General features: G+C 36.6%; 1 protein-coding gene across 1 annotated transcript; it reads right to left on the bottom strand.

The window, feature by feature from the left end:
* Positions 1 to 2,461: 2,461 nt before the first annotated feature.
* LOC150085712 (uncharacterized) lies at positions 2,462 to 14,228 on the bottom strand. Its single transcript, XM_090374195.1, has 5 exons — positions 14,083 to 14,228; positions 9,647 to 9,779; positions 6,456 to 6,601; positions 3,975 to 4,110; positions 2,462 to 2,946 (listed from the first exon to the last, which is right to left on the bottom strand). Exons 1-5 carry the CDS (start codon positions 14,114 to 14,116, stop codon positions 2,706 to 2,708), a joined length of 690 nt encoding a protein of 229 aa, XP_090230321.1. The 5' UTR covers positions 14,117 to 14,228; the 3' UTR covers positions 2,462 to 2,705.
* Between the last annotated feature and the right edge of the window lie 9,844 nt (positions 14,229 to 24,072).

Raw genomic sequence — 24,072 nt, 5'->3', positions numbered from 1 at the left:
AAGATTTGTTGTGGTTGACTTATTTTCTATAACCGAGTGGAGGTAGGAAGGACAATCGCGAAATCATTGATTGTTTAACTGCTTGATGATGGACTTTAAAAAAAAAAAATTTTTTTTTAATAAGTAACAACCCAATGAAATAGGAATGAAGTCTTCAGAGGTCTTGCTTCTGTTATTTTTGGGCAATACTTTTTTTCAGGCTTCTGAGAAGGCTTTAAGATTCTGTTAAAAGTATGGGACAGCATGTCCAGTAGATAAGAAATTACATATATTAATACAAAGATACAATCTGTCTGGGCCAGTAGTTCACTCATTCGGTTGGCCTTTGATGGCCGCAGCTAATTCTTGACTAGGAATCGATAGCCTCTTCCCAGTGGCCCACTTATTTACTAGATTGGGAGATGGCTTTGGGCATAGCATTATGCTTCTGCCATCTCCGCCCATTCGTTGAAGCTTTCCCTTGTCATGGGGGAAATGTTTCTAAGAAATTTGTAAATTCTTTTTGATCTTGCAAGTTTCGCATAGACTACTATATTATGTCTTCAGATCCTAACAAAAATTAGTCTTTTCTTTTGAAATGAGGCATATGATTTTCGGTTATGTCTTTTACCGTTACCTGTAGACTTGTTTTCGTGTTTCTTTGAAGTAAGTTCTCGTTTCACCAAAAGACCTTCGCGTGGTCCATTTACATAATTTTTATCATTCATGCTTCTTCTACCTGATCTGCTTTTCAATTAATTACCTTAGATGGTTGAAGTTTATAAATGACTTTTAAATTTATTAAGTTTCTTCTGAATTATTTCATTCTTAATAAATTGGTGGAAACACTAGTTTTGTTTTAAGTTGATTTTTCTGTTTTTGTTCGTGTTAACACTCTTTTATTGTAATGCAACTTCGGTAGTATGAAAGTAGTGCAAAAGAAATTTAGTAAATATACATATATTGCGTGGAAATGTAGTATTTTTAATGTACAGGTACATCAGGTCCACACTTTGGCTCTTTCTTGTAGGGGTATGTAAAGGGTTAGATACCTAACGAAACAAACAGGTATTCTTTCACCTCTGTTTCGTAGAAGGGGAAATGTTATATTTCCCCTCTGATTACAGTGGGGAAGGTTTATTTAGAAGAAAGATAAACCACTTGGGAATCTCTGTCCCCAGATTGTGCTTTGGGGGACGGTAGATTAAAGAGATTTGAATATTTAAATGATTGCTGCTGTATGTGAACTGCATGTCAAAGTTGAAGGAGTCACTGCTGATTGTACTTGTGATATTTAGCTTCTCGTAAGATATAATAGCCACACCACCCCGTCGTCTTTGTCTATGCTCATTTGAGACAACGATAGGAGTACTGTAGTTTGCACTTAGGGAGTTCAGTTGTCATCAAGTAATAAATCTTTATTTGTCGTACCAAATTTAAATATAGGTTTACATTGGTAAGTGACAAATTCCCTTCACGGCAGAAAATGCCAGGGGATTACCATAAAAAGTACGCGGTCATCTGTCTTTCGGTAAGACAGATGACAGTGCAAAACCAAACTATTATATTTAGGCCACCGGAATCTGCCATGCTGTGTCTTATGTCTGTTAATTGTGTGTGTTCTATGGTCGATTTGTCTGTTTGCTAGATGGCCGTGCAGCCTTCAAGTAATGAGATATTTTGTAGCCCGTGTAGCATCGCCAATGCTTCGGACATTTGCGTGGGCGAGCGGTGTAAGAGGCTCCGCTAATCTTCCGCTTGGGATGTGTTTCTTTATTGCTGTGCTTTATCATAGATTTGAGTGTGGTCTTAGAAAATATTGATTTTTTTGTGTTGAGAGACCAGATTTTAGGAAGGTGAAAACATATGAAGTTGTGGTGGTTGTAGACGATTAAGAAAAAGCCGTGAGTGCTGCTGTGTCTCATTCATATCTGAACGAGACACAGCAGCACTAAAAAATCAAAATAGTAACAAAATTGGAATTTCCTGAATGAGGTATGGATGTATTTATATAAAGATATCATTAATACCGGCCTAATTCTGTCTGATAGATATGATTATTCTATATTATTCTACACCGCTCAGTAATTAAGAACTTGAATAATGAATGATATACTGGAACATTCATTATTTAAGGCAAACTTCTTTAAGTTTACCTAAATATCATTAAAACGGGTCGTGTTTTACATTAGCAAAGTGAAAGTTGGATTATTCTCGTCCCGAAAACAAAGTTTTATTTCATAACGTTTCAGTGGTCATTAGTTCGCAGTAAACGCTTCTGGTCTGATCTCGCTGCTTTAGAATATGACATTTTATATGTAGTGGGGTTAACGGGCATTTTTTTTGTCCAGAATAATTAATATTCTTCTAGAATGCAGCATTTTAAATAAACTGTCGTTTCAAATCGTTATGTCCTTTATTACACGTATATTATTTTAAAGAATGAATTTGGGGAACATTCTAATCAAATAATAAGAAATAATTCTTGCACAATGAGAAAGTCTTTATTTTATTTTAAAAAATCTATATAATAGAAAAGTACATGATGCACGCTGTTAATCTACAAAAAAAAAAAAAGAAAAAAAAAAAAAAAAGAACGGATGTCAACAGTATGCCATTTACAGGAATAAACTTAATCTCTTTGGGAAATTTTTGGAGTCACAAGGACATCACAGGATAATGTGGTGGTTGGGTCCAGCAATTTGCTACCATAAGGCATTCATTCTTCATCTGGATGTGAAAGCAGAAAGCATTTGAACCAAAGGAGAATCTCCACCTTTTGGTGGTGTTCCAACAGGCGGAAGCTTGCCCTCACATTTCGGACCGTCAGATTCGAAAGAAGCTGTAAGAACTTCAGGTAATTCGGATACAATCATTCTCGTTAACTTCATCCCAAGTTTGTAAGCTTCATTACCGCATTTTTCCTCCATTTTCGTTTTCACGCAGTTTTGACAGCGATTGTATCCACTGCAAAATGAATAAACAAAATAAGAGATTAGAAGGATACATACAACTCTTTCCATTAGGTAGTTTGTTTTTTTAGCTATCCGCAAATAAGCATTTTTTAAAGTTTTTTATCGCTTTAAGCTGCTTCCGATTTAAAGCAATTAAGTTAAGTTATGTATTAATTGTTTCCAGTTAGATGATCTAAACGCATAACTAATTTATTCATTCGACCGTGCTAATATAACATAACTAGGGAAACAACACGTCGCCGTCCACAGATTAATTATGTAATAAAAGAAACAAACAAATGCTCTCATATCGTGTGAATAATTCAAACTTAGTTTAAGTGCTTATGACCTAATTATACCAAATTTAGTACAAAGGGCGTTTCAAGATCCTAGCAGGAGGATCCTCTCATCGGATCAATGCATGCAACAGTCTTAATTTGACAGCCATGGAGTGAGGCGCTGTTACCACCTCGTGTACTGATCCGATGATAAGATCCGTCAAAGGTATTGAAACGCCACTTTTGTAACAAAATTTGTGTAATTGGGCCATAAGCACTTCATAAAGCAACTTTGAATGAGTCATGGTATAAGAATGGTTTATTACATAATTATACGTGCTGTGAAAAATAAAGTTTATTCTCTGATAATTGGCAACACAAGAAAAAGCGTAACGTTATGTGATCAAAAACACTTCTCGAACGTGGGTTTCGCGTGGATTTCATAAATCGATGATTATTGTTGCATCGTAAATTATTTGTGGAGAGCTTATTTATATTTTAGTGTACTGTGTAAATTACACTTCACTAATCTTTAATCCCCGAAGAACACGGTTCATTTAAGAGCGGGAATCGGGGCATGTTTATTTTTCTAAGTTTCTATTTCTTATAAAATTTTCATTCTGAATGTAATGTGTGCATCCGCGCGCGTAAATAGCAAAAAAAAAAAAAAAAAAGACACAGGACAGATGTGCACACGTTTTCGTATTCTGAGTTAAACGTTATTCATATATTTCGTACAAATTAAGAACTTGGATATACTTACCACAAAGCAGTTGCTAAGCGATCAACCGGGTCTGCACTTTCAATTGTTTCAATAACTGTTTGCATATCCGTGTAGCAAGGCTTGAGATCGTCACTGTCCATCAGTTCCTTCAGACATGGAGCTTGCTTTAGATAGTCTAAAAAAGCAATAAAAAATAAAAAAGCAATTCAACTGCTAAATACGACGCGCTTTTAATGAATGTGAATTTTTAGTTTCCTTTTAAGAATGTCAAACTGAAATAACGAAACGTAGCTTAACTTATGTAAACTCTTCAAATCTGTAAATGCATAAATGTACCAATTTGTAGTGTTTGTAAAGAAATTGTTATGCATAAATGTACAAATCTGTAAAGATATTCAAATCTCCCTCAAAATAATACCCAAGGAACGGAATACACTTGTTAGAGCGTTCATGCAAGTTTTAGAAAGACTTGAGAAACCTTAGTCTGCTGTGATGGTAATTCGTTTCTGCTATCACAATTTCTGAATGTCATGAACACTATCAAATCGGCTTTCTTTCAATCTCAGTTTCAAACTTGGGAAACAGAAAAGAAGTCTACTGGCGCCAGAAGAAGGTGGTTAAACACCGCAACCTGTTTGTGAGTCACAAGCGTCTGCACGTTGATCGCTATTGAGAAGATGCATTTTCGTGCAATTTCCGCCAACCAGACTGTTCCAAATCTTCCAGCATGCGCTTGAGTCTTGCTTACAAACGTTTCAGTACCTTTTTTTTTTTTTGGATAATCCTTTCATGATCGAAGAATGCAATTAGCGTGATAAACGATTTCTGGAAACGAGCCGCTTTGTGATCGCCATTCTGTACTTTGTCTTTTAGTTTCAGGTTATACTAGAAACACCAGCTGTCGAAACTGTTAATAATGGTGTAAACACCGTTATATTTATGAAATCAGATTCAATATCAGCCATTTGAACAAATTCTTCATAAGCATCCAATTCGTTTTATCTCATCATGCAAACCATGAGGAACAAACTTTGCGCAAATTTTTATTTTTTCCCAAGTCTTTGGTAAATAATGGACCTTATTGATTCCTTATTCATATTTAACCCACTCACTAGTATTTCCAGTGCTAAAGCGGACCCTTCAAATAAATTGCACATATTTTCCATCAGTTCTGGGCTGCAGGTCGTTTTCGGGTTGTCTGCTTCGATGATCAACTGCTACATCCTCTCTTTCCTCTTTAAAACGCACAAACCATCGAAATGTTTGTGCTCTTTCCCTAGCACAAACAATGTTTTCATATGTTTCAGTGTGATTTTTCCCCAGCTTTGCACAAAACCTAATCTGTTGGTTTCTGGCGATGATATTAGACACGATGCACATATAACGCTTGTGCACAAAATGCAACTCAAGGCTTCACCGATTTGACAAGACTTGACCAATTACCAAGGTAACGCTTCTATGCTTTAGAAGGGTAAGACTTTTATTTATTTTTTTGTTTGTTTTTAATTCGTCTTATTACTTTTTGCCACACTCTGTATGCCGACTCAAACCATTTGCGTGCTGCTGCTAATTAAAAATCTGCACCAAATAAGGAGCTAACATGGAAATTGATTGTTTTCCAAAACAGCAAGGGAATGCTATCAGGCCCCTAACTTGGTTCTTCTTTAAATGAGACTAGAGTTTGCATTGCTTCCTATTCTGTTAGTACGAGATTTTTAAAAGGTATCTTGTCCCAATTCAAATATTCATTGTCCTTCTATCCAAATCACTATGATTATTAGTAAATGTATTAAGAAATACTCGAGAAACGTAATAATTCAATCATCTACCCTTAAAGGTTTATATTGATTTATGCTGTCGGTTTTATAAAAAAAACCAAAACAAAACAAAACAAAACAAAAAAAAAAAAAAATCCCGGAGCATTTGGAGCATATTGATATCAAAAATATAAATATAGGTGTTTTTTTTTTTTTCCTTTCAATATTTTTTATATTGTTGTTGAATAATAAATGAATTAGCACTATAGCTTTTAATTTACAAAAGATATTTTTACTCTTTAATGAATTAATTTTCTTGCAGTTTAAGTAGGCGTTGTATTTCAACGTAACGTATTTATGAAATCGAACCAATGCGGTCCGTGCATGATTTTTGAGTGCGATAGATTCGACTGTTATTCAACAACAATATAAGAAATATTAAAAGGAAAAAAAATAAATACACACCTATATTTATATTTTTGATATCAGTGATATCAAAGCTAAATGAAAGCAGTCAGCGTTCATGTTAAAATTTAGCTTTATGAAGTCGGCAAAAAAAAAAAAAAAAGCATGGAGCGTTTGGATGAAAATTGATGTCAAAAGTTTATAATGAAATGGCGTATTTTTTAAGGCAAGAACAATATTCAGTGTACTTTTCGATTTTCAGATTCATATAAGTAATAGAGTAAAGCAGCTCGATTTTATTCATTGTTTGAGGGGGAAAAAATTTAACTTTTTCCTTGACGTGTATTTATACACTTACCGGTCCTCAGCTCATCTCCTGGTGTTTTGAATTTCGAGTAGATATCTGCTGGAAGTGCGGTAACTAAATCAACAATTTCTCTCGTCACTTTTGATAAGCAGATGTTTGAATAGTTGCTCATGCACTGGTTGCCTTCATCAACAGCCCTAAATTTAATAAAATAGAAAAGGTAAAAAACATTACCACTGTGCTCATTACTACAATCATCGTTAAATTTTTTTATCTAATAACAAGTTTACACTACTGTCCAAAAATGCCCGTTCACTCCTGTTTTCATAGTCCAATGGAATGAAAAAGGAGTGGATTCTGGGATAAACAACGGCTGCATGAGCCACACAAGTTAGTTGTTCTCGTTATGGCACCCAGAGCCGAACTGACTGAGTTAGGTGTTATTGTTGTATGTTACCTTCGGACAATTGTGACAGCCTACACCGGCAATAGGGAACTTTTTCCAATCTGCGTGCCAAAAAAAAAAAGCAGGCAATAACAAATGTCTTGAAATAAAATAAAAAAATAAAAAAAACTGATTTAATAATAAACTATTCACAGGTAGTATGCCATTGGTTTACCATCACTGGTTTATACTATCCAAAGTCGACCGTCGGTGATACCGTGAAATTGAAGAGTGGTGCCACCACGCTTCAATTTCACGCAATACGGAATTACCGAAAATTCGAGAGAAAATAAACCAGGAGGGGAAAAAAAATTACTATGCTACAATCAGATATGGAATGAAAAAAAACATATACAGTAGATAAGTCGGTCTGAATGTGTACTACTTTTCGCCTTTAAGTCGAGAAATACACACAAGTTAATGTATGCAGCGAGTTACGTTTCAGGCGCATTGTTTTTTTTTTCATTTTCTGCGTTTAATATAAATGAAAAGTAAATATAGTTATCTCCTTATCAATCAATTAACAAGATTATAACTTTACAGAACAATAAATAAAATTCTGTAATTTTCTGTTCTCTGAACTTAGCCTTTTTTTTAAATTACAAATGTATAATATTAATTACTCTCCTCCCGTATTACTCTTTTTTAAGTCTATTTTCTCTCTGTGTATATGTACAGTGTGTTCGAGAGTGCCACTGCGTCCACGAGTCGTACATAACGATACATGCGAATCGCGAACGGACTGTCTAAAGCTAGCAATACTGCATGAGAACTGCATTTAATCTATGGATTTCTTTTCTCCATTCAAATCGAATGGAAAAAAGAAATAATAATTGCCTGATTTCTATTTGTCCTATTTTAATGAATGTTGGTTTGGCTCGACAAATATTTTTGTCGAGAAATATACGACGGCTTTGAAAAGAAACAATTCCGAAATCTGAAAGGGTCAAAAAAAAAAAAAAAAAATCTATAACTAAGAAATTTTCTGCGAATACCGTTAAATTGGAAGTTATTGGAGCACTTAAAGACTATAACTAGGAAAAATTTTAAAGGTAAATCCATAGAGGATATCACCATTGGCTGACAGACTACAGAATATAACTATAAAATTAACTTCCGAGAGGATATTCCACAGATCAAACATTTCCTTTTAACTACGAAGACAAATTGCCTTCAAGAAGAAACGACAATTACACTGCTCGACAAAATTAACAGAACAAAATGTTTTTAAAGAATATTTTATTGTGAACAGTGTCGCCAAAGGCGAATATTTGATATAATAGATAGATTCTGAGTATCCAATAGAAATCGATCACGACCTTACAGAGCCCCACATTATGCAAATTATTCTTGCCTATAAAAACACGGGTCGCGACCACAATACATCGTTCCCGTTTTTTTTTGACTTGCTCAGTGGACGGCAAGTCATCGTCGTTTAGATGATTCTTTGATTAAATAAATTTTCTGTTTATACTCCGGGACGACCACACGGTCAGAGCTGCTCACAAGATAGGGAGAATACAAGAAACAGCACCGTATTTAGCAGTCACGGATTTGAACCTCGGTCACTCAAGGCATTTTGTACTTGTGTATCCTCTAGCCAACTGGCTCTAACAGCAAGACGGAACTCTACGATGTCCTATCATCAACTGTCTCTTGTGGTTGCTGCAGCCACAAGTGAAAAGATTTCCAACCGGACTGTGTTAAGAAGGCTCAGTTCAAGTGGACTCTACTAAAGGAAGCCAGTGGTTTGTAGACCATTAATCCCAAACCATAGCAGATCTCGTCGAAACTGGTACCATGAACTGGAACCTTGACAAATGGGGTACAGATGAGTCCATTCTAGCCTATTAACTGATTCCAGACGCTATTTTATCTGGAGACAACGAAGAAAGCTGTATCATCCCTCCGACAACAGAGAAAGGGACACTTACAGTGGAGATGGCGTTTTCGTATTGGTCGGAATAATGATCAATGGCTGCACCTCTCTTCATGTTTTTGATAGGGTTACCGTAACTGCGCGGAGGTACCGATAATAGATCAGTTTCGTTAATATTTTATTGTGAAAAGTGTCGCCGAAGGCGAATATTTCATATAGTAGACAGATTCCGAGTATTCGAATCCTATGTGCGACTTTTTAGGGGTGCGGTTGGCCCAGATTTTCTTTTTATGTACGACAACGCCACTGTACATAGAGCTGAAGTGGTGGAGAAATGTCTTGAAACTGGAGATATCCTACGACTGCCTTGGCCAGCCCGATCACCACACTTAAATTCGATCGAACATGTGTGAGAGGGGGCGACAGCCAACTCCCCGGTCACTTGATGAGCTAAGGTCTGCGCTGGTGGAAGAACGGTATTTGTTGCCGCAGAATTTTATAGACATCCTTGTATCGAGCAAGGTTCACCGCTGTCGGGCCTTTAGCCGTTGGAGGGAATCAAACGCCGTACTGATGTTATGTAGGCATATATTCGAGATCTTGTATCGACTTCTGTAATGTGAGCTTTTTTGATAATTCTTACACAACCCTTATAAACGACCCTTATAACTGCCCAAAGTTTTTCATTGTCTTCTCATTTCATCGTTATTCTATGGTACACCACTTTACCAAATTTTGTCCCTCTTCATGGCAAGCTGCATGAGTTACACCACGTTTTCTAAGTGTCTGTTAATTTTGTCGAACAGTGTAGAGCAGCCTTGCTACTAGCCTATATGATCAAAGAGCATTTTGAATTTTTATGGTTTGGTCATTACGATTTAAAAGAGGTTCGGGAAAGGGAAAGAAATCAGTACTTACTTGGTGAATTCAGTCAGTTGTTCATCTGTGACAGGAATTCCATCAGACTGCAAATACAGCATTGGAATGCTCATACAAAATTCTATCTCTTTACTATGACACTTATCCGCTGCTGAGGAACCATGGATAACACCTACAAAAACGAAAGCAAACAATATATAAATGATATAAAACAACATAAAAGGAGTTTACCTCAATATAGTGCAAACTGCAATGAGGTAAACTCCTCTTATATACTAATATTATTATCAACGTAGAACAGATTGAGTAGTACAGCTCTGACTCATACTATCTAAAACAACATAAAATACAAAACAATATATAGATGATATAAAACAATATAAAATACAAAACAATATAAATACAAAACAACATAAAATACAAAACAATATGTAAAACCAAAACATTATTATTACCTACCTACCTAACAGCGTCTCGGGCCGGCTTTCGCAGTGATAACCGGTTGCACCCGCTTGGCATCGACTTCACGAGACCGCATAAGGGGTCCTCAGATAATATTTTGTACAGCTGGACAGAAGGATGTCCTAGAGTTCGTCAACGAAGCGAGGCGCTGGAATTGATTAGCGAAGGCTACATCCTACAGCATCCCACAAATATTCGATGGGATTGATGTCTGCGGAATCTAGCGACCGTCGGAGCGCACGAAATGCTTGGACATGACTACGAACCATTCCTACATAATGCGGTCCTTATGACACGGGGCGTTGTTGAAAAGAGTCCGGCGCCATCTAGATTCATGATCACCAGGTAGGACAAAACTTGGTCTGAAACAATAACGTGGTAGGATGCGGCGGTGAGGGTGGTTTCAATGGGGGATGGGGAACTTATGATGTCCATGAAAACATCCCCAAAACCCATGATACCATAGCTGGCGGCCTGTTTTCGTTCAACCGTGCTGTTCACTTTCTCGCCTTCAAATACGCACTCGTCCGTCGGCATGATGGAGCTGAAATTTTGGTTCATCGGACTAGGCGACTTCTTTCCAGTATCCCAATATCCAGAAATGGTGCTCGCTGGAGGCGGAGTCGATGACAATCGGTCAGCGTGGGCACATGAACAAGTCGCATACTCAGTAGACGTATTCACACATGAATGAACTGGGGTCTGAAAGGTAGGGTGTCAGACCTATTTTATGATTGTGTCTTTTTACCAATAGTGTTACAGTTAGTATTAGTATTAGTAATGGCCGCATGGTGCAAGAAAGCCTATGGCTTATGCTGCACCGCCAAAAAAACCGAATAAAACAATGATAAAAAAACAAACAAAAAACTAATAATTAATAAAAGAAAAGGAAATTAAACCTATCATCCTATGCGTTTCCCCCCAAAAGCCTTGCAGAATCCTTCAAGTCTTGAGTTAATCCACAAGGCTTTTAACATATTTGTATAATCTCTCCTATCGTGTCTGGGCAGAATTGCAGACACATAGACATTGTGGTCTAGCTCGCGGCATTTCCTCAGCATGGTCCTGTTTTTTTTCCAACAAATCGTCAAATCCTGTACATTTAATGTCATTAGTCCCCACATGAATAATAATATTCTCTTTACCCCCCTTAAAATCTGACAATCTGTTGGTGACATCATTAATAGTTGCTCCCGGCAGACATACCCTGGTTCTACCCCACCTATCCTTATTACAAAAAATATTCTTCGTTTCCTTGACAATAGAGTCTCCTAATAAAACAAAGTCCTTTTGAACCAGAGTAGTTTGCATTTGGTTTTTCTGTTTTGAGGCCCGAATCGGGAGTGCATCACTTAGTAGATTGCTGGAGTCTTGAGTCCCTGACGAGCTCCCAGATGCATTATTCTCGAGGGCAGCACCCGTTACGAAGCTTGTCTTTGGATTGACTGTGGGCTACAAAAGGAAATTTGGTGAGAAAGTTGTTTGTCATTCAACGTTAAATATTATTAAAAACGACAATGGCTTGGAGAACAGTATACAATGATGTTCTGCAAGTAATACCGTGATGGCTACTGATAGATTTATTCTTATTTTTCAAAGTAATGTGTTACTATGCGCGGAGTGAAGTTCAGTATGAAAAGATGAATATAATAACACAGGTGGATGCATGTTATAAGGAAGAAAAGAAACGCATCTGATGTCAGTTTATGAGTTACTGGCTGGAAAGATGGTACTGCAGCATTAAAGAAAGGATGACGAAAAAATCTTTCCAGCAGTATACCATAAGGGTAGAGGAAATCCCTAATTGGTTAAATCCAAAATTAGAAACAATGTTTCTCATTACAGTTAATGGATCCATTTTTACAAAACTGAACCAATTGGAATTACTGAGTTGTCCATTGCACATCTGGAATTATGTTTTTTTTTTTTTTTTTATGTGTGCAATGAGTATAACGATTTGAGAAATGAACTAGTTCATCAATTGCCATATTTGCGTAGATTGGAGAATGATTGTGTGTAAACTATAATATAATTAAAGGAGAGTTTTTGCGCATTTCAACTGTTTACTATACAGATCTTATAGAGGAAATAAGTATTACTACAACTTTAAGAGCATCACATGTGACTAATTGGAGTGTTCCAACTGTTCTGTGGCAAATTATGGAGAAAGTGTACAGTTCAGCATTGTGGAAGACATGTGCAGCTATGGCTCAACAGTTCTCCAAAAATTGGCGAGAATTCTTGCAGCTCATGGTGCTTCTTAGTATTGTGGTAAATGATTTAGCATTAGTAAGTGCCACATGTCTGTTGCATGTAATGAGTGAATATTAAACCAAAAAAAGAGACATGAAATATAGTAATATATTAAAAATATTTAAAATAAACACTAAAGAAACAACTTCTTTTAATTTTTGTATGCGTGTGTTCTGTGGAAAATAAAATAATAAGAGAGCTTGAAGCAGTCTCCCTATAAGAATCGAGAATTCTGATATTCATGTATTCTTTTAATACAGCACAAAACACAGAATTTGTACTCTTAACACAATTCAAACCGAATTCCGTGATTAAATTTTATAATTGACAATTTTATAGCAATTTTAATTTACATTATAATCTCAGATCAGATATTATATATCTCTGCACGTGTTTTTTTAAAATTTTTGTAATAAAGAATTAGTTGATTAAAATATATAACAAAAACCTGAATAATTTTATTATATCCGTTTAAATTTTTTTAGACTCCTGCATGGCCGCCCAGTAGATTTTTGTGATTTTTTGGAAAGCATAGTGGTTGGAGATCACTCTCCTGCCACACTGTATGGAAAAGCCTTCTTTCGAATCTCGTTAGTGACGCCAGGACTCTTGCGGACTTGTACCATGGCCGAAATAGTCAGTCTCAGATAAGGACAGTACGTTTTTCCTTCCGGAAACTTTTTTTTTCTGTCCTGTGAACAAGCAAACCGACCAGAGAACTCACAAAATTTAAATAAAGGCAGAGTAGAGTATACTAAGAATTATGAGCGACTTCGTCGGGTAACTCGAAATTGATGTTTATACCGTTATGAAGGAGTGCATTTATTTAAATGATAAATTAATCAACTAATCATTAATATTTAGCTGGATTCGATGAGCATGATATTTTGTCGGTGACTCATAAAATCTTAATATCTTCGGTGTAACTAATAATAATCATCTTTTGACCAGATTTGATTGTTAGTAATGTTTTAATTAGCAACATACTAAGGCGCATTTAGGGCTAGAGCCATTTAGGGCTTAGCAACATACATAATAAATAATTTAAATCGGGTGGCACGATAATTGAAAAAAATAAATAAGCAGACGTTTAAGTAATATTACAAGCAGTTAAAATATCAAACAGCGATATCTTGATTTTAAAGTTGAAAGCATTTTAGGTTTCAAGAGAGGAAACATTTATCTGCGGGCTCATTCAGTGACGCCTCCGTAGCCAGGTCTGCAGGAGCAGCAGTGCTTAGCACACGCTTCTTGATTAGACCTGGGTTCGAGCCCTTGACCTCCAAATACGGAGGATGCGGCAAGGTCAGGGAATGACCACCTTATATCCTCGGAGCAATATGGCCTTAGTTGCTAGCGTTCCTAAAAACAAAATAACAACAACAGCTCATTCAGTGATTCCTAAAGAATTGCCGGTTTACTTCGTAAACCGGCAATAGAGAATCAATGTGGAAGATCAGAGATGTTTAAGTTACTAGAATCTCTTTCACCGATAATTTTCACAACGGAGAGGCATTAAACATAGGAAGAGGATTTCCAGGTAATTTCGAAAATGCCTAGCTACGTGCACATAAAGGAAGGTGGGAGGATGACGTTTAGAAAATAGTCTCCATCTAATCGACAGTTAAAATATTTTCATTAAGAGATCCAGAATTAAAATAGATTATCAATTTGAAGAAAAGATTAACTGAGTTCAGTATAATAACATCTAAACAATTAACAAACCTTTTCTTAATAGAAACAATATATTGCAAACTTACCTAACAGTAACACGACTGCAATAACAGATTTCATATCTTTGGATGAAAGCTAACAAGGCCGAATATATCGTACAAGTTGAATCTACTAACTGGTTAAGGAATGGACAATTCCTCCTTTTTATATGAATTTTAACTCTTCCTCACGGTAAGTCGACAGACTGGATTTTATTTATCTATTTTTTAATAAAACAACTGATAAATAAGGAAAAACAAGCGGGAAGGTATTGTTTGTGCACCTGAATGAGTCACCCACCAAGACGTCATTCACAAGCACTTTTCCTCTTTTACTGGTCACTGTCATCTTGTCGAAGGTCACTGCCAGTGCTGGACTTCACATGATATTCACGTTCTTTCATGGCCATAAGTAGGTGGAGTTCGGGGAAAAGATGGAAAACAATTTGCATTTTTCTTTAGCCTTGCAGTAGTTCTCGGAGATGGTTTATTTCGTCATGATATGATCATTAACGTTTGTTTGGACAAATAGGCTTCTTATCATGACTAGTTCTCTTGTCAGTAGTACTTTCAAAAGATATATCTTGTTGATGCCGGGAATTCCAATATGACTTAATGACAAACCATTTTATTTATCTGGTTTTTTTTTTTTCATGAAATTCATAGCAGTTATATATAATTAACTTTATTACGTTGTTATGTTAATATAAGAAAATTATAATAATACAATATATTAATATAATATAATTATATTATATTGTTATAATTATATTATATTATATTATTATAATTTTATTATATTATATTTTTATAATTATAATAATTAATGTAAAATTATAATAATATAATATAATAAAATTATGTTAATAAACTTTATTATATATAGTCAACTTTATATTCTTCATTCATATATTTCCGCTTTCCTTCAACTAATTTTCTCCACCCTCTAGGCTGTTATACGAGGGTAGGAGTGTCTATTTCTATCTTATTACTTATCTAAGTTCGCTCTTCTCTTTCTCTCTCTCTCTCTCTCTCTCTATATATATATATATATATATATATAGAGAGAGAGAGAGAGAAGTTGAAACATAATACACTTGTCCTTCACGTACATTTCCAGGATTTTCTAAGCAGTGTTCCGGGGAAACATTAAGCTTTAACCATCGTGCAGAAAAATTCATATTATTTTTATCGTGAGCAAGGGCTACAATCCCTTCGGACGGCCACTGTTCACTTTATCAAGAGGGAATTAAATTAATATTAATGATGCAGCCTTTTCCTCTTTATACTAGTATTTGTAATATAAATGATGGCACTCTCTCTGGTACTCTGGCACTCCAGTATTTGCAGTACTGGAGTGCCAGAGGAAAAGCATGTTTTACTTTATTATTGGAGTTGTGGAAAATAGATGACTTTCATCAACCGGTGAAATACCACCACTTTGCTTATTGGAGGCTTGAAGTGGTGAAACCCATGTTTAGTCTCTACAGAAAAGTTTCCGACATCCCCCCCCCATACTTCTCCTTCAACCCATGCACGGTACTAAGTACTATAGGTTTTGATACCTTTCGTGTTTGGGGTTTTCATAAAAAACAAAAAAAAAAAGTACAAGTATTTATTTCTCAAGAATATCGTCGTTAACTGTATTTACTCTGAATTTCTGTACTTTCGATTTACCACATTGCTACATCGGCCCTCATAATTAGCCTGGTTAGATTACTTTGAATAGAAATTGATTTTACATCATCATTAAATTTCAATATTTATCAATATAGATTTTAATTTAAGTGTTAAGGAAGCATGGACTTATTCGAGGTAGTGAAATATCAGACAACTCGTTGTGCAAATATTCCCAATAAGAGATATGATAAAAACGAGCCATTTTGCCATTTTCTCTATTTCACTACGTACAAACATGATGCTAATGCACAAAACTATTACGTTCAGTGAATTTCCCGTAAGTTAAGGCTTTTTCCCTAAATGTTTTCAATTAAAATAACATATAATGATTTGTGTAGCCTAGCGTCTGAATCAGCACAAAAAACTACTTATTTTACCTTAAACTAACATAAATAGCTTCTAGGAAAACTTTATTGTAACCTAGTGGTCAAGCGCGCGGGTGCCCAAGTACACGTGCCTTGAGTGACCGGGGTTCAAGCCCGTGACTAATGAATACGGTGCTGTTTCTTGTATTCAATCTATCATGCGAACTCCTCTGAGCGTTTGGTCGTTCCGGAGTATAAACAGAAAATTTATTTTTATAAGGATTCATGTTTAATGCGCCTGTCAATATGCATTTTGGTCCTAGAAGGCGCTCCACAACAACAAGCCTAGCTGACAGCATTGTACGCATCCAAACTGCGTTTCAAGATAAGGCACAATGCGATGTATTTTATTTTGACATCAAAGGTGCTTTCGACAACATAGATCTCAAAAAAGCTTTTCAAATACTAAAAAATCACTTTCTCGTTGACACAATGATTATTTCCTATCTTCAATACAGCTTAAATCGCAGACTTCTCCTCTTCCCCACCAGTACTTACAATATTCTCGTCACAACCTCAACAGGCATTCCCCAAGGAGCCGTTCTCTCCAGTACTATATTTGCAGCATCTCTTCAACCACTTCTACAAGAAAATCCAAATCTACTGGCATATGCCGATGATTTAAAGTTATTTATAATCTCCAAAGCCAGTGATGATATTCGCAAAGTTATCAATGATGCGAATTCACAGATTTGTGAAATCATCGAGTACCTGAAAGATCTCAATCTGAATATAAATGCAAGCAAATCTGCTCAAATTACTTATTCCCTTCAGAAACAACTCAACCACATAGAAATAAAAATTGCAGATGTCCCAATCCCAAATGTTTACGCTCACAAAGAGCTTGGAGTTGTTTTTGATAAAAATCTCTCCTTCAATGCCCACAATTTATATGTTGCTCAAAAAATTCAAAAAGCAAAATGGTTAATCAAACAAGAAACAGCATTCAAGACAGAAAAACAGTCATTAAGCATGTTCAAAGATACATCTTTCCCATTCTGTCCTATGCTTTCGAAATCTGGTCTGGTGCTCCTCAAGTAACCGTCAAGAAATTCCTTGCCCTAGAATATTGGATTCTTAGATGGCTTAATAGTAAGCTTCGTTTTCCCCATACAATATCCAGGCAACAGCTTTATAAAAACCTAAAAACAAAGCCTCTGCAACAGATGATCAACGAGTCTGGAGTCATGCTTCTTGCAAAGTTAATCACCTCTGCATGCGATTCACCAAACTTAGCCAATATAATAGCTATCCCCAACAGGGAAAATTCAAGAAACCAGCAATTCAAATCCAACCTCTCCAGGCTCAAACAAATGGACAGAATGTTCCCCAATGCATCCTTTCACCTCGTAAATCATCACAACATTGATTGCAACAGGTTAATCAACTCTGAAGCCTACAGGAGTCAGATCTCCGATAAAATGAAGAAAAATAATCCAACCCTGTAATTGCAACTGAAAGCCAAATGTCCTGTTCTGCAATTTTTAAATTCATAACTAAAATTCCTAGGCATTGTTAATATCTATATAAAATCTGCTATGTACATATACTCGATTATTTTATGTCATTCCCGTTGTATTTTTACCTTGCAAATACAGCAAGCCCATCACAGCCATGTGCTGTGATGGGTTTGCTGTATTTGCAATAAATGAATATTTATTTATTTATTTATTTATGTGACCTACTTTTAGCACTTACGTATGTATCCTAAAGTTTAGGTTACCTAAGTAGGCTAACCTTTAGGGTTAGGCTACGGTAGGTTATTTAGTAATAATTATCAGGTTAGGGTAGGTTATTTGGTAATATCGTAACAATCGGAGCTGGCGTTAAGGGTGAATTAACTGAATGATTGTCGTGGGATTCATTTACTCAGGGCGTATCTTAGTTTCAGTATTTCTAGCTGTGATACTGGTATTTTTTTTTTTTTTCTTTTTGGTAGTTATTGGCGCATCGGCTTCTGTGGCCATAATGCACTTCCCAAGGTTTTTGCAGTACTTTGATTCAAGCCCGAGGCGGGATTCGAACCCGCAACCTTTGGGTTGCTAGGCAGGCACATTACCCACCCAGCTAGCCCGGTCGATACTGGTATTAATATAGAGCCTTCAGTATTAAATAACATCATTACTAGCAGGTGACGCGGAGAGCGTATAACACACTCTCATTAGTAGAGCAGATAGTATCTACTGATAATAATTAAAAAATATATTACTTTGAGAAACACTGTGCGAAGAATTTTTATAATTACCGAGAGAAGAAATTTTCTCCCATCCGCTGTATCACCTTGAAAAATGGGATGCCCACTTCACAAAATTAATGTTCCTACTCAATATTTTTTTATTTATTTATTGCATTAGGCGGTGCCTTGTCTGCCTGTCGACAACCCCGAGGCGTGTAATGACTCAAATAATAGACAGTTAAAAAGATAAAGTTTCCGATAATAATAATAACTAGCTATTCCCATTGCGAAAATTTCGTAATTGGTAGCAACGTTTTTCTCTAGCTGTCCTAAAGAAACATAGTCGGTGTTTTGTCGTGAGCAGATAAGCCAGTACGCTTCGATTTCTTTCTCATTTCTTATTTCTGTAAAATAAAACTATTCTTTCTTTTGAGGTAGGCAGTGCTAGTAGAGAAAATTGGACCGTTCTGTAAAATAAAACTATTCGAATTTTTTTACTATTCAGAATTTTTATATTTTCCCATGTTTCTGCACACCTAGGATGACATATATTCAATTTGAGACCAAATCAGTTAGGCCTATCGTACGCAATGATTACAGCTACTGCTACCAATTGCGAAAATTTCGCAATTGGTAGCAGAGTTTTTCTCTAGCTGTTCTAAAGAAACGTAGCACCCGTGTAGCATCCATATATAAGTGTAAATGTATTCAGGATCGGTCTTTCAAAACGATCCTGAATACATTTGCAGAAACACGAAAAGGCATGTTTCTCCTTTGCCACAAGGTATGTTCAATACGACCAGTCAGAGTAGCATTTTGAATGTGACATACTTCTAAATCCTTAAATGACTTACCTTAACTTCAAAACAAAAAACAAATAAACTCAATTTTTTTTTTTTTTTTTTTTTATATGTGCAGTGAGTATAACAATGTGCTGGAATCCTAACGATTAGTTCTTACTTTTAAGGTAGACAGCGCTAGTAGAAAATTTCGCAATTGGTAGCAGAGTTTTATTATTATTATTTTTTTTTTCCCAACAAAGGAACGATTGTGAAAACGTGAAAATTGTTAATCAGTTAAATAGTTAAAGTGCAAATTGTTAATCAGAAAACAATGCGTTATCAACTTAGACAACAGTTTGTTTAACAGTAAACACCTTCTTGCGGCTCCATCTATAAAGCTGAACTATTCTTGATTTTAGAACAAAACTGCCCCTTTACAACCGTTCCGTTTCTTTGAGCTGAAATGGACCTTGTTTCAAAAATGCTTTAGAAAATACGCAAGATAAATTAAAACTATTCGGAATTTTTGAATTTTAACAACTTTGAGCACACCTAGGAAGAAATATTTTTTTTGAGTACCATTTCTCACCCGATCGGTTTAGCCTATCGTTCACACTGACGGGGTAAAGAAAACGGCTTCCGTATTAAATATATAGATAATAAAAATTGACATGGCGATGATGATACTGATTAATATAACGGTGCCTAATATTGACAACCTACAGAAAACCCATTAGCAAAATTCAGGGAGTATACGAACCTAAGACAGGAGGTCAAAGAGATGTGGCATTTGCAACAAATAAGGACGTCCCGATCATTGTGTCAACCACGGGTATGGTGCCAAAGACCCTGCATAACAGCCCAGCAGCAATAGGGCTCCCAGAGATCACCTACAAAGAATTCCAGAAGGTCGCAATACTGAACACCTGTAGGATAGTCAGAGAGTTCCTCGACCAACAGTAACGTAACTACTCTGTGTACTTGGTAGCAAATACCCGTCACAGGGTAGAATCCCTAGTCAGGAAAGAACAAAATAATAATAATAATGACAAAACAAAATGATGGACCGAGGTTCGAGTCCTGCTTTAGCGGGCGCGAATGCGTCTCCCTCCATCACACTGGGAGACCGGCCTAATAATAACAATAGTAATAAATTTATTTATTACTATTACTGAAGCGACTATCTTCAGTAAAGTCGCTTCAGCGGACCAAACTCACTTAAAGTCGAAGTGATGGCTGAGGCAGATACTGGAGCCATGTGGTGTCACTCCCAAAAACTAACACTACCGCTAACCGGGTCCACCTCCATTATTGATGACGTCGACGGGAAATAATAATCATATTGCGTCGAGTGTGGCGCACGATAAAGTTACACAAATGTTACCAGTAGCAACTATGCAAGGGAAACCCAGTTCTCAGGAGAAATAATAAGGGCACGATTAGCCCAGTGGTTATGATGCTGGACTGCAAATATTATCTACCGGGGTACAAATGCCACTGTGAAAAAAAATTGCGAGCTGGGAAAAAATCGCGAAAGTCGCTTTATGGGACCTACCTTCCCCAAGGTCGGAATGACCGAATGCAAAAGTCAAAGCTAAAGCTAGTTCCATAGCTGGATGAAGATGAGAAGTAGAAATATTAAACATACCACATCGATGTGGTACAGGATAACATCACTCGAGTGACGGCAGGTCTTAGGTAGAGTGTCCAGTTTGAAAACTCGGAGACATTCCCCGAAGAAGTCAACGGAGCAATTCGTATTGTCTCCCGTTTGGCTACCATAAGAGAAAGACAAGACGTGCACAACTACACTAGTGACCACCACGGAAGAAAGAAAACCCAAACGCATAGAGTGGAGCATCGAAATGAATACGTTCAACGTGCGAGCGTACTACGAAATAACCAAGCTAAAGATTGATATGACAATGTACAGGCCGAGACTACATACCAAATGGTTGAAACGATTCCTGTATATTCAGTTCAACGAACAGCGAATAGCTGACCAGAAAAGGACCATCATCACAATATGATGGCTCTCGGAATCTACTAACGTTAACAGATGTAAGAATCTGATGAGAACAGTGAAAATCAAGAAAGATAACATCCACAGCAAACATGAGATCTACAATAAGAGGATCGAATAATTTCTGGATGCGATGAAGCAAATCCTCCTTGTACTCAGAAAGAAATTTCGCTGATACAGAGAGATTACTCTGGGGAAGAGAGATGACCAAATATTTATTGAAAACCAGAGATTCTTCTACAGGAATATTGGACAAGAGGGAAAGCGACGGAACCCTACCAGAAGGCACCTGACTTCTCAGCGCCAAAGTTATTTCTAATGACCATGCCCTTGGATAGACCCATAACAGAAGAAAACCAAGGACATACAAGAGATGATAATGGGAGACTCAGAAGGAAAAAGTACAACAGACGATCAGGAAGTCCCACAACTGGCAAAACCAAGAGATAGGTAATATCCGCAACTACTGGTACAAAAGTTCAGATGCTCACACTGGCCCATTGCGGAGCAGTTCACACAGATGATAAGGCACCCTGAGACAATCCCAGAGTCTCTGACTGAAGGAAACACCTACCTCAAGGTACAAAGCCGCCATAAACCGGGAGAAGTATCGACCGAGTATATGTGTCCCAACAATGTATATCTTCTTGGTTATGCAACTGGTTTGCATAACCAAGAAGATATCACACCACCTGCACTGCTTTCTCATCATCACCGAGCAACAAAAGGGATATAAGCAGATGAAAAAAGGATGCAAGGAGTTTAACATTGACAAATGCAAAGTACTGCATATGTGTAGCAGTAACCCAAAAGAAACGTACCAACTGTGTGGTACTACATTCAGGGAAGCGGAGAGTGAAAAAGACCTGGGGGTAATTGTGCAGTCAGATATGAAATTCGCGGAGCAGTGCAGACGGGCTGCCAGAGCAGATCATGGAGTCTTGAAAATGATATATAGGAATTGCTAACAGGGACAAGGAGGTGATTATCCCGTTGTACAAGGCAATGGTCAGGCCATACCGTGAATACTGTGTACAGGTCTGGAGGCCTCATTTTAGGAAGGATGTAGAGTTGCTAGAACGAGTACAAAGAAGGGCAACAAGATTGCTGAGGGGAACAAAGGAGTGCTCTTACCAGGATAGGCTTAAGTTCTGCATATTGCAGCGCTTGGAGACTAGGTACATGCGAAGCGACCTGATTGAGCTCTATAAGGCCTTGAATGGGTTGAACAAGTTCAATGCTGATGGGATTCTTCCTCTTGCTCAGATTAAGAACCTGAGTGGGCATAGATTCAAACTGAGGAAAAACAGTTGTAGAATAGATGTGCCGAAATTTGCCTTTAGCCAGGGGGAAGTTGATTGCTGGAACAGACTTCCATCTGTTGTTGTGGAAGTTGATAGCTTAAATAAGTTTAAGGCTGAGCTGGACAAGCATTTGGAGTGAATAGATGAGTTAAATGAGAGGTTTTTTTTTTTTTTTTCTTTTTTGGCTGATTCTGCACATAAGCTTGCTTTCTTGCATCGTATGCCTCTGCTAATGCTAATGTCGGTTGCGTAGCTTATGTGTTTAAAGCACTTATTGTTTTCATCATGTTCGTCACGCCGGCCGCATATAAAAATTCGACTGACAAGTCGAATTTTTATATGCAATAAAGCCAATATGCAATGGCATGCAATATGCATATGGCATGCAATAAAGCCAATATGTGGATTTTTATGAAATTTTATACTTGTGCTACTTGATCTGGTTTTATGCCGTTTTTGCTGGTTTGTCGACTCATTCCAAATTTCATTAAAATCGGACTAATGGGACTATCGCAATTATTTTTTTCGTTCTCATACGTATCTTATAGGTTATGCGTATTTTGCAGCTGAAGCACCTAATATTGTAATATTTTTGTCGCTGTGCGTCGACTGAATGAATGAATAGGGCAATACGGCGGATGAGAAGCGAAATGATCTTGGTTCGCGCATAAAAATCGTTGCTTTTTGCTCTATTTTTTTAATTTTACTAAATACATAAATTGTGAATTATTGTCATTTGCTTCTTATAGTAATTACAGGGAAAACGTGTTAAATTTCAATTGCTGTTAAGTAAACTGCATTAATAAAGAGTTGGTATCATACTACGATTGTTTAATTTATATCATCACAAAGCCTAAAATATGTGTTGCATTTCAGGACGCACTGTTGATTATGACATATTAAAAACGTGGAGTGAAGTATCTGCAGTGAAGTGAAAATAACCTTTCACATCTATTAATCAGAAAAGAAAAAAATATCAATTACGAGATAAAATCTAAAACGTTATGTATTAACTAATTGTTTAGCAAATAGCATCGCCAAGTTTGAATCATCAACTTAACTTAAAAGCAATTCGGCATCTTATTACTAGTAGAATTATAATGGCTAAATGATGCAAAGAAGTGGATTTTCTGCTCTTCTATTTATCTTTTATATATTTAATAAATATATAAAAAATAATGAGCTTCATCAGAACCTGCTACTTATTGTAAGGCCGTTACAATAACGTATAGAAAAATATTTTGTCACAACTCGCACAGAGATATAACTTTAGATTTAACCAGAATATTGAAGTGATAAATTTTCTGTAATTGTCTGTTACTATACGCAATAAAGCATTAATATGAATTAATATTAGAAATATACACACATACCAGATGGTCATCACCTATCACGAATTGTGGCTCATGGCCCTATCTCCGTACCAGATGCTCAGACTGTATCGAAGTAAGTGTACCATTTCGGAGGGACACTGCTACGTATTGCACCAAGCTCGTGTTCCCGTCTCCACATCAGATCCCAAAAAAGCTACTGATGGTGAAGGCTGATATATAAATTAACTACTGAAAGATTAACTGCCTGAATCTGTGTACGTACCCTCTCGGAGGAACACAACCGGTGGCAAAAATTATTCCGTTTCCTCCGCCGTCCCACGATCTACTATCTGCTTTACACGCACAGTGATATTTGGATAGAACACTCCATACTA

This window comes from Mastigoproctus giganteus, chromosome 5 (assembly GCF_048544385.1).
Source record: "Mastigoproctus giganteus isolate SK-2022 chromosome 5, ASM4854438v1, whole genome shotgun sequence".
Lineage (NCBI taxonomy): Eukaryota > Metazoa > Arthropoda > Arachnida > Uropygi > Thelyphonidae > Mastigoproctus > Mastigoproctus giganteus.
The sequence above is the reverse complement of the archived record's forward strand: the minus strand, read 5'-3'. Positions and strand labels throughout refer to the sequence as shown.

Excerpts from the sequence above, each read along its gene's own strand:
- LOC150085712 (XM_090374195.1), bottom strand. The coding sequence starts at position 14,116 with ATGAAATCTGTTATTGCAGTCGTGTTACTGTTAG. Across the intron at positions 6,602-9,646 it reads CAACTGACTGAATTCACCAA|GGCTGTTGATGAAGGCAACC; the intron begins GTAAGTACTGAT and ends TATTAAATTTAG. Across the intron at positions 2,947-3,974 it reads CGCTTAGCAACTGCTTTGTG|TGGATACAATCGCTGTCAAA; the intron begins GTAAGTATATCC and ends TTCATTTTGCAG.